This window comes from Tamandua tetradactyla, chromosome 1 (assembly GCF_023851605.1).
Source record: "Tamandua tetradactyla isolate mTamTet1 chromosome 1, mTamTet1.pri, whole genome shotgun sequence".
In the NCBI taxonomy this organism is placed as follows: Eukaryota; Metazoa; Chordata; class Mammalia; order Pilosa; family Myrmecophagidae; genus Tamandua; species Tamandua tetradactyla.
In genome coordinates this window covers 176,599,679-176,611,746 of record NC_135327.1, presented here as the reverse complement: position 1 = coordinate 176,611,746, position 12,068 = coordinate 176,599,679, and the positions used below count along the sequence as shown (strand labels likewise).

The window sequence follows — 12,068 nt, the reverse complement described above, 5'->3', positions numbered from 1 at the left end:
GATATCTACATACTGATGTTCCTAGTGGCATTATTCACAATTGCCAAAAGATGGAAGCAACTTAAGTGTCTATCAACTGATGAATAAATAAACAACATGGTATATACATGTAATGGACTATTAGTTAGTTGTAAAAAGTTCTGACATATGCAACAACATAGACGAACCTTGAAGACATCATGTTCAGTGGAATAAGCCAGACACAAAAGGGCAAATACTGTATGAGCTCACTGATAAGAAATAATTAGAATAAGCAAACTCAGAGAGTCAGAATCTAGAATAGGTTCCCAGGAAGTGGGATGGAGGTAGATATAGAGTGTTAAGACTTAAAATGTATAGAGTTTCTAGTTGGAAGGTGGAAACCTTTTGGTAATAGATGGTGGTGATGATAGCACAATATTGTGTAGCAAGTTAATAGCACTGAATTACATATTTGAATGTGGTAAAAAGGGGAAATTTAAGATTGTAGACATGTTACTAGAGGTTTTTTAAAAAAATCCAAGGAACTGTACAACACAAGTGAGCCCTACATTACACAATGAACTATAGTTGATAGTAGAACTATAAAAATGTACTGTCATCAATTGTAACAAATGTTCCAAACCAATGCACAGTGTTAATAATAGAGTGGTATATGGGACTCCTGTGTTTTATGCATGATTATTGTGTAAACCCACAACTTCTCATAAAAAAAATCTAAACTCTACAACAGCACAGTTTACATGTATTAACATCATAAACACAATGATGAGAAGAAGGTAATTACTAATACATATAGCAGAACACGGCGTTTAAAAATCAAGAACAAAAGCATATATTATTCAGGGATAGATACATATGTATAAACAGTACAAAGAATTACAGTGGATTCTTGTTATTCATGTTCCATTTATGTTCCATAAAGCCCCTACAAACACTAAATTAGTCTGTTCTACCTTGGCTGGGAATTTTTTTGTCACTCTGTGCATGCACATGTCCACAAATGACTGAGAGAGTACCCTAAGCATATTTAGCAACTAGGTGAATTTATGAATATCCAATCCATAAATAATGTACATGGGAATAATGATAGCCAAGTTGAGAATAATGGTTTCTTCCAGGTGGGAAATCAGGAAGGGTACAAAATGGGCTTCAATGGCTTCAGCTGTTAACTTGAACCAGCTCTTGGTGCCCAGTTTTTCTGTTGCTGCGGACTTAAATCATCACCATGTGAAATTCATCTACAACCTATTACATCTGCAGTCAGCAAAGGTGGGTGCCTTCTGCAGTAAGTGGCATTTAATTTAATTAGCGGGAGGCTTAAAAGAGAGAGGTCAGAAGAGAGCTGAGAACTAGTTCAGACTCACATTTGGAGACGCAGAAAAGAATCAATCACCCCAGGGAAAGTTGTTTGAACCCAGAAGGTGGGAGGGAAGGCCAGCAGATGTTGCTGTGTGCCTTTCCAAGTGACAGAGAAAGCCAGCTGCCTTTCCTCTGAAGATAGTAAATTTGTAACTAAATAAATCATCTTTATTTCTGGTGTATTGCATTCCAGCAACATTAGCAGACTAAAACAAATGGTACAGGTAAAATTTATTTATTCAAGGGGTTTAGTAGGATATACAGGACTTGTTATTTTTAGTTTATGAGATATAAGTATTGTACATTTTTTAAATTTACACCTAAGTATTTCATTTCCTAAATGATTGTAACTTAATTTCTGTTTCCATGTTCATTTCTAGCTTGTAGAAAAAGAACTGCTTTTTGTATATTGAACTTGAAGCCTGAGATCTTGCTGAACACATTTATTTTAGAAGGGTTCTTCCCCCTGGCTTCCTTAGGATTTTTTATGCAAATCATGATTTTATCTGCAAATAGGGACAGTTTTATTTCTTCCTTTCCAACCTGCATGCCTTTACTTACTTTTCTTACGTTATCATGCTGGCTAGGATTTCTAGTACTCTATAGACTAGGAGTGGTGAGAATGGTCATCCTTGTCTTGCTCATGATCTTAGGGGGTAAGTGTTCAGTCTTTAATAAGTATGATGTTAACTGTAGGAGTTTTGTAGATTTTTTTTTTAAATCAAATTGAGGAAGTTCCTTCTATGCCTAATTTTATATTGTGAATGGGTGTTAGAATTTGTCAAATCCTTTTTCTGTATCACTGATATAATCATCTGAATTTTTTTACCAGATTATGGTGGATTACACTGGTCAACTTTTGAATACTAAATTAACCTTGCATCCTTGAGAAAAACCTCATTTGCTTTGGTGTATAATTCTTTTTATGTATAGCTGAATTTTATTTGCATCTAAATTCATAAGGGATAATGGTGTGTAGTTTTCTTTTCTTGAACTGTCTTTTTCTGATTTTGATATCAGGGTTAACACCTGCCTCATAAAAATGTTGGGAGAGTTCCACCATCTCCTATTTTCTGTTTGGGGATTTAGCTGTTCTTAGAGGCAGAAATAGGGAAAAGTGCACCTATTCCATGGTGTCTGTTACTAGAAGTATAATTTTTAATTTTCTACTGTGTTTTAAAAGATTCAATGAACTATTTAAAAAGTTATATGAAGCTTGTGAAATAAACTATTCTTGAAGATTCTTGGAACACAGTGATTGTCTTCCCTTTCCCTGTTCAGCTTTGTCCTCTCCTCATGTTCCCCCTACTCCCCTTCCAACAGCCCCAAGGAAAATACTTTAACCAGATCCTGTTTGAGAATGAGCTACGTGGAAGAGAAGAGCTGATTATAATTCATATCACACCCAAATTTGAGTTATGGTGAGGGGGGTTGGTTATGAAAGGATTTGATATATATTTTTAAATTTCAAACAAAAATGATTTATTTTAATTAAACAATTTCTTTACATTGCTCAAAACATTAATCAAGTCATTATCTTATAAACTTATTTTCTTTACAAAGGAAAATATCCAATCTTTGTTTTAAAAAAGGCAAACCAGTAAACCACATTCAAAATTAGATATAATATACAGCCTATGCAGCCACATGAGAAATAGTTTCTGCTATGTTATTACACAGGTAGTTGCATCCTTCGGCTAAAGCCTGGAGTCTTGTATTTATTTTATGCATGTTGAGTTTTGTTCCATCACTTGGAGATTATATCCCCTTGAGTCAGCTGTGTTCACTGGTCAGAATAAATTCCAGCATCTGACACCAATTCCATTAATCACAGACTAGCCTGAATAAGATAATATAAAGACAAAAATATCTGAACGGTGAACACTGTTCATGTATGTATGCTATTCAGTAATATAGAAAAGGTCTGAGATATTCTTCTGAGTTAAAGATATATGAAACTCTCTATCAAAAAGGATAAAATTCTCCCACATGATACACTTTATCCCCAGGCAAAAGGTGTATGAACCAAGTAGTACAATGATATTCTTAATATTTCCACCCTGAAAGTGTTTAGGTTTCTCCAAGAATTTTCATATGAAGCTGTCTTTGTTATTTCTTTACTTATATAAATGATAGGCCACTTAGAATGAAGGACATTGGTATTTCATGATTTGTATTATATAAATACAGCACAAAATTAGTTTCTAGAATTAAATTCTTAATTCAATGAATTAAAAATAACTTTCTCCATGAATAAATGTTACATTCCAAAACAAAGCCTAACAGCTTATAAGCTACTACATAATATGCAGCTAGTTGCTAGTTGTTGTTTTTCCTTTGAGGAAAATGGCTTTATATAGTTATATATACATGCCTTTAGATTTTCATTAAGGACACCTGAAGGGACAAATTGGACTGAAACCTTTTGACACTCTACTTACTTCTAATTGGATGATGTATAGGGTTATAATAGTTTGTTCACATATTTACAACTATTGCATCTCTTTTTTCCAATTAGGACTTGATAGATACAATAAGACAAAATTGGCTTCAATGATCAGGCTATTTCAAGCCTTGAAATTCAAATCGCTATTCAAAAATTTTATTAATAAACAATATTGTTATTAAAAAGCAATTTTAAATCTGAAACTTTGAAATAATAACATGTAGAGATGGGGTAACCTAGATTATTCCTGTGTAGTATTTTTCATATCTTTAAGCATCACAAGTTCAACAGAAATGTAACCCAGTCACAGCACCATTTGCACCTTTCTGTAGAATGAAACAACTTGCATGATTTTAATCCTATATTAACAGCCTCCTTTTTTAACTTCATGAATGGAAATATTTAGGCATTTCACACACTTTGTAAAACCACATCTACAAACTTCCAAATTTACAAACATTGTTATCAGATGTAGACTTGTCTTTGTGAAACCCCTTAAATGTTGTATTCGTTACTAACATATATTTGATTCTTAGCTAGAACATGGAGCTGGAGGCACTCTTATTTCACACTGGAAAATCAACTACATATTATGGTACAGTATGTGCAAATGTATATGCTGATGAACTGCAAATTTTTAATCACGATCTACTTTTGTTAAGTAATTTGTTGGTGGAATTACTGAAGGAGTTACAACATCCTTGTGATCAACCATGAATCTCTTCAGAATTAATTCTAATAAAGGCAGTTTTGCTTGCATAGATCTAAATAACACAGTGGTGGCAAGGTGGGTAAAGGCAAAGTTTTACTTTTAGTTTCCCAAATGTTGTCTCACATGACTTAGGAGGGCTTGGGGATACCCAAGAATCATTTTCCACGGAATTTCTGCCATAAGAAAATTTGCACCATCATTAGGAATGGATCTCTTATTATCTGTACATGATTGGAGAATTGGTTTCTCAGATACAATCTTTATGTCTCCTGCAAAAGGGGAAGCTGTGGTATGATGAAGAGCTTTGCCATTTGGTGAGGGAGAGGTATGTCTGTTATATGTTACAGACAAATTAATCAAATGCGGTTTTATGCTATCTTTTTCCAAGGTCTTCAGCACATCTTACTGGGGTACATATTTTCTTGATTGCAGTTTGGCTTTTCAGTTTTCTTACTAGTTCAGCTTGCACTTGAGTCACCAGAAATTAGACATTTCTGTCTTCAGTTCTCTGTATGCCTGTTGTATATTATCACTTGAAATGCTTAGTATCTGGAGATCTCTGATCTTCAGATTCTCTTTCTAAGACATATCCATTTGTTTAGATTTTGGTTGCCCTATTTTGAGATCATTGCATTCTTTCCTCATTAGTTCCAGCTTTTGTTTCAAACCATGGATTTTCAAGTCACTGCGCAACTTTTCTACCTCCCGGTTAGATGAAGGGGGCTTTAAATTCCTCATCATTCTTCAAATTATCTCTATCATGTAGACTTCTCAATATGCCCGAAAGCTTATTTACTCATTCTCATCCCACAGAACTTGTTTCTTCATCTACTTGAGTTCCTATAAGCTTTTCTTCCAAAAATCTTATACTTTTTTTTTTTAAAAGAAAGGGCTCTTTTTCTGAATCCTTAAGTCGTTTTTTGATGTCTTCATAATGCATCAACGACAAGGGCAAAATGTGAAACAAAAGACTCATCTTCAGGATATACTGAGCCTGGAGTCACTTTATCTCTCCTATGGGCTTTTTCATGATTCAGAATGTAGACATCATCTTCTACCAGTTTATCTATGACAGCTTGCATGCAGTAGTCACTCAGCAAATAACCAAAAATTGTACTGAATACACAGGTTAGACACTAGGGAAAATGACAAATACCACCTGTTAGCCCTTGAGGATGTGCAAGAGGTTGGTGTCCACCACTTGGAGGCCCCAGGCAGTGGCATCCTATCCACATGTTCATCCTGGAGCCAGGTAGCCAGATTACATAGGGTCACCTCAGGGCCACTGGGTTTTGATTTGGGGTTTTCACATTTTAAAAAGGAATGTCATGAAACAGTTTTAAAAATCAAAATATTTAATAATTATAAGGAAGCTTTTGTTCCCATGAGCAGTCCTGTACAGAAGACTCAGAGAAGAGGCTCTTTACTAACCCATAGTAATGCATTTCAATGTTTTCACAGCCAGAATAGCTTTATTGGCACCTGCCAGTGGAATTTCAGCCTTGCCTATAACTTCAATATTTTTTTCAGCCATAATCAGGGAATAAAACCAATCAGATGGTGAAAATTGTTTAAAAACATTTCTAATGGCAAAGAGTACATATCAGAGTCAGAAAAGAGCAAAATAAAAGAATTACTGTTTTCTTTATTTCTTCATACTGCTTAAGCATGTTGAGATTCATGAACACTTAAATTAAAACCCAGTTGAGAATATTGCCATTGGCATTTTTAAATGTAATCTTAAAGTATGTAAAAGCAATTAATTCCTTTTGAAAGATGCACTTCATATCATGTTGGTCAAAAGTAAAATATGACACTACAACCTTTTAATATTTAGAAGAACAGAATATTTCAATCCTTAGAATATATACAAATATTATAAGGGGACACATTTTAACTTTATGAGCACAATCCCAGTTGGATGTATCCAAACATCACCAAGCACATAGCATATTGAGCAATGCAGGGACCTTGGGAGAATTTGCCATCTGATATTTCAGAGCAGGATGCAGCTGGAAAAATCATTTATAGCTATAGAAAAAACTGAAATGACATTTTTTCAAAAGCTAAGAAAAACTCACATTAGAAAAAAGATAGACGCTATTTAGAGATTCACAAAAGAAACTGAGAGAATATTCTTTTGTAAGTAGTAGGCTGAGTAAGGAAAAAACTGGGATCCATCACCAGCTAAGATGAAGGGATTAGACGTGATCAGAGCAAGTTTCCCAAGTTAAGATGAGATGTCGAGTAAATTACTTGCGGCCCTGAGGAATTGGTGGGAGGATGGGTTTGGTGTTGGAACCTGGGCGAATGATAACTGAGATTGAGTGCTTTCTGTTTTGGAGAGGCGCTTTTTCATGTGAAAACGATTGTTGCTGTAAGTCTGAAAAACATTATTTAAAAAAGATACCAGACATATAGTTAACACTTTGGTACACTAAACAAAGAAAATAAGCATTGCATAATGTAAGTGCCAGAATATTATTTAGAATTCATTCATAACAAACTACAAGGAATAAATGACAAACAAACAAGGAAAATGGGGACAAGGTTCAGAATACATCATTTGCGTGGTTGGACAAGCCTTGGGTTGTTTAGACTTGCTTAACGACCAGAAGGTTGCTATAGGAAACGATGTCTACGCTACCCTTTCACCCTACTTGTACCCACTATAATGACAGCCCTGGTCATACTCTTTCATTATCATACACATGTGGCCCCAAACACACACACGCTTTTAAGTCTTTCTGATCTAACGCTTTCCAGATTTTTTTGTGCAACATTGGTCTGTTCGCCCAACATGAAGTCATTAGGAGCTAGGAATCTTCTGGGACTGTGGAAAGCTGGAGAAGTTTGGAAGATAGAGACTGAGGGTAGAGTCATGGTGGCCAAAAAGGAAGCAGAATTCTTGATAGGGAGAAGGCAGTGTAGCAAGGGTTGAGAAAGTGAGGCAGAATGTTCTATGGGGAGTGAGATAAAAGGAGTGAACTACAACATAACCAGGAAGATTTGAGTCCATCGGGCAAACCAAAGCAACCAAAAATGTTAAAGGTAAAATGGGCCTTCTTAAGGTATATTCACGGCAATAATCAGCCACTGCTTGAGAAGATGATATCATGCTAACAGAGAACAGACACACATACACAAAGCTTCTCCTTGTTTGCTTCTTTCTTTTCCACCAAGGAAATATTTTTGACTGGAAAGGGTAACTCAAACACTTTAAAAGAATAAAGGCCTTGAAGAAGGGAGAAGGCAATAGAAGAGTATATCTCCTTTTTCAATCAGTTCAAGTTTCCAAACCCAGACAAATTATATCCCAGGCTCCAAAGTAATTTGCAGAAGTATCTTAAGAGTGTCTGGACTTTGAGAATTCATTAACAGTTAAGAAAATACTGAAGGCCATTTAAAAATGGGAATGGAGATAAACAAAGCAGTATGTCTGACTTTGAAACTTAGAAAATCTGACTTTGCTCAAGTGATGGTTTATACATTTAGAAAATACTGTGATGATTGATGAGGTGGAAAGGGGTTTGCAAAGAAAAATATTTTCAAATTAACTCAATTTTCCTTTTAATATGGCAGGTGTCAACAAACTACCGTTGAAGGGCCAAAGCTGGCACACAGCCTGTTTTTGTAAATAAAGTTTTATTGTAACCCAGCCATGGCCATTTATTTACTATTGCCTATGGCTGCTTTGATGCTACAAAGGCAGGGTTGAGTAATTGCAACAGAGCCCATATGGCCCACAAACCACAACCATCAGCATTCTGCCAAATGCCCACTGAAGCAAATGGGACAGCAATGTGAAACCTTCCATGCTTCCTTTACTGAATGGAGCCCGTATCCCAAAGGCCTGCCTCCAGCCCTCTGCAGGTGGTTGGTGGCAAGATCAGCAGAGCAGTACCTTCTAGTCTGCTCTTTCTCAAACAGCTCAGTGCCCTTGGGCACATTCCTTGACCTCTCTGAACCTCAATTTCTCATTTATAACAATGGGAGATTCAATAACTCTCCCTACCTCAAAGGAAACAGTAATAGTCAGAAAACAGTGGAAAATTGTGTGTGTGTGTGTGTGTGTGTGTGTGTGTGTGTCATATAAAAAATAACTCCTACCTTTTAAGGCATCATCCCCCTCACTATCACTTTTTCCTGATCCTGGGCGTGGAGAAATGCTGCCTTCTGGAGGCTGAAATGACAAGTCTTTTGACCACAGTTGAGATGAAATTAATCCAGGATATTTGCTGGTGTCATCCCTGCCACTGAAAAGTGAAAAATAAACGTTCTTTTTAAGGTGCAAAACTGTTAATGGCCAAACAATCTTCCCCTATGACTTCAATAGGTTACCTTTATCAAAGTTATGTCAGTAGTTTGAGAAAATGTCTTTGTTGAGCTAAAGTTTTAAATGGTATCTGTACTAAGTGCTTATATAGCAGTTAACATCTTAAAAACATAAGTACTATACAGATTAGCATAAATATCTCATCCATTAAGCAAAACATATATGAGTACATATTAAGAATACTATATACTAAGCTAGGTGCTGAAGTATAACATAAAATGAATAAGAAGCAATCCCTATAATCCCAAAGACTTCAAAATCAAATGCAATTTATATACTGCAGTTACTGCCATTTCAAGGACAGAGCAAATGAAAGCATGTTAGGGAGCGTGACCTGGACCATACATTGTGCGTATCAAATGCTGGTTTGAGGAATTTTGATTTCACTCCCTTTTGAGGATAAGGTAGGAATTATGATCTATGCACCTGGAATCCCTGTTTCTGTGCCAATGCACTTTTGACCCCCAGGCTCCTCTGCTTTGGGATTCACATGTTTCCTGGCTTCCTTCTAGGGGAGGCAGCTCGACTTGGGGAGCCCTTGCAGCAGAGCACTGTGAAGTAGCTGACACTTGATTTCAGTCCTTGGGTTTCACAGTTCTAGACTGATGAGTCTATGGTTATGCCTCGCCCAAACCAAATTTGTTTCCATTAAAGATCCTGAAAGGGATCACATGAAAACGGCTGATACTTAACCCGTTACTTTTTTTTTCCAATAGAGCATTGCATTTAATATGTTTAGCAAATATTTGTTTTAGCAAATTTAAATGTGACAGCTAATACACACAATTAGTAGGTATTACTATTACTGTTTTTTCTTTTTGCATGGGCAGGGACCGGGAATTGAACCCAGGAATCCGGCATGGGCAGGCGAGAACTCTGCCACTGAGCCACTGTGGCCCACCCGACTGTTTTTCCCTTAGAAAGAAATTTAAATGCAATCATAATTTCAGGGAATTCAAACTCTACTTGCCAAAATTTTTCTGCAATGCATATCTAAACTGACCGCATTAGACTTTTTTTTTATGCTTAGCTTTTTTTTTTTAGATTTTATTGAGATATATTCGCATACCATATATTCCACCCAAAATATATAATCAATGTCTCACAGTATCATCACCTAGTTGTACAATCATCATACTCAATTTTAGAAAATTTTCATTGCTCCAAAAAGAAAAATATCACATAGACTCCCAAAAAGAAAACCCAAAACACCCCATATTCCTTATCCACCCCTCCCCATTACTGACCTCTAGTATTGATGTGGTACACCTGATGAAAGAATATTAAGGTATTATGGTTCACTACAGCCCATAGCTTGCAATAGCTAATTTTCCCCCATATACTATTCTATTATCAACTCTATGTTCAAGTGTCATACATGTGTAGTAGTTCATGTAAAACTTGATTGGTGATATACAATCCCTTTCAACCAAATTCACCTACAATTACTATTGTATACTGTTACTTATAATCCCAATGACGAGCTACCCTCACCTCTATCCAGTTCCACACATTAAAGTTTAAACTTGTTAAAAATTCTGTACATATTAGGTAATTGCTCCCTCTTCTGTAGCTTCTGCCTATTTCTAGACAGTTTAAGACTATATTCTATAGTTTAAGACTCTGTGTCTACATATTATAGTTTGTTCATATTAGTGAAATCATAAACCTGTCCCTTTGTGTCTGATTTATTTCACTCAGCATTTTGTCCTCAAGGTTCATTCATGTTGTCACATGCTTCAGGACCTCATTCCTCTTTACTGCTGCATAATATTTCATTGTATGTAATGCCACAATGTGTGGCTTTATAATATGTATTATTAAATATGTATTAAATTGTACAAAAAATTGTGGCTTTATAATAGGCTTTGAAGTCAGGAAGTGTTAATCCTCCCACCTTCACTCTTCTTTTTTAGGATATTTATTTTTTTGGCTATTCAAGATCTCTTTCCTTTCCAAATAAATTTGGATTTTTTTTTCCAAATAAATTTGATAACTAACTTTTTCAAGTCTGCAAATGAGGTTGTTGGGATTTTGATTGATATTGTGTTGAATCTGTAGATCAGTTTGGGCAGAATTGACATTTTAATGACCTTTAGCCATCCTATCCATGAACATGGAATGTCTTTCTATCAACTTAGGCCTTTGATTTCTTTTAGCAGTGTTTTTTAGTTTTTCTGTGTACAGGTCCTTTATATTCTTCGTTAAATTTATTCCCAGATACTTGATTCTTTTAGTTGCTATTGTGAATGGAAATTTTTTCTTAACTGCATTCTCAGTTAGGTCATTCCTTGTGTATAGAAACATTACTTACTTTTGCACATTATATAATATATAATCTTATATCCCATCACTTTCCTGAATTTGTTTATTAGCTCAAGTAGCTTTGCCATAGATTTTGCAGGATTTTCCAAATACTGGATCATTTCATCTGCAAATGATGAGAATTTTTACTTCTTTCTTTTCAATTTGGATGACTTTTATTTCTTTTTCTTGCCTAATTCCTCTACTAGAACTTCTAATACAATGTCTAATAAATACAACAGTGGTGACAATGAACATCCTTGACTTGTTCCCAATCTTAGGGAAAAGGCTTTCAATCTCACACCAATTAAGTATGATGCTGACTGTGGGTTTTTCATGTATGCCCTTTATCGTATTGAGGGAGTTTCCTTTGGTTCCTACCTGTTGAAGTATTTTTATCAAGAAAAGGTGCTGAATTTTGTTGAATGCCTTTTCAGCATCAATCAAGACGATCATGTAATTTTTCCCTTTCGATTTGTTAATGTGTTTTACTACATTGATTGATTTTCTTGTGTTGAAACATTCTTGCACGCCTGGAATAAACCTCACTTGGTCATGGTGTATAATACTTTTAATGTGCTATTGGATTCAATTTGCTAAGTACTTTGCTGAAAAAATTTGCATCTATATTATTAGGGAGATTGGCCTGTAGTTTTCCTTTCTTGTAGTGTCTTTATCAGGTTTTGATATTAGAATGATATTCGCTTCACAGAATGACCTAGATAATGTTTCCTTTTCTTTAACATTTTGGAAGAGTTTGAGCAGGAATGGTGTTAGTTCTTCCTGGAATGTTTGGTAAAAGTTCCCTAAGAAGTCATCTGACCCTGGGCTTTTCTTTGTAGAGAGGTTTTTGATGACTGGTTGAATATCTTTACTCATGATTGGTCTGTTGAGAACTTCTATTTCTTCATGAAATAGGTTGTTCATGT

At 35.4% G+C, this 12,068-nt stretch overlaps 1 protein-coding gene and 1 pseudogene across 1 annotated transcript in view; both read right to left on the bottom strand.

Moving 5' to 3' along the window:
- Nucleotides 1-3,989: 3,989 nt before the first annotated feature.
- On the bottom strand, nucleotides 3,990-6,187 carry LOC143663426 (5-azacytidine-induced protein 2 pseudogene; annotated as a pseudogene).
- Nucleotides 6,188-6,303: 116 nt separating this feature from the next.
- The window catches only part of LRGUK (leucine rich repeats and guanylate kinase domain containing), a 184,240-nt gene continuing 178,475 nt past the window's right edge, over nucleotides 6,304-12,068 (bottom strand). The window contains exons 19-20 of the mRNA XM_077137085.1: nucleotides 8,610-8,755; nucleotides 6,304-6,882 (exon numbers count right to left, since the gene is read on the bottom strand). Of these exons, the coding sequence (XP_076993200.1) occupies nucleotides 6,752-6,882; nucleotides 8,610-8,755 (277 nt within the window). The 3' untranslated portion in view covers nucleotides 6,304-6,751. The remainder of the gene's footprint in view (nucleotides 6,883-8,609; nucleotides 8,756-12,068) is intronic.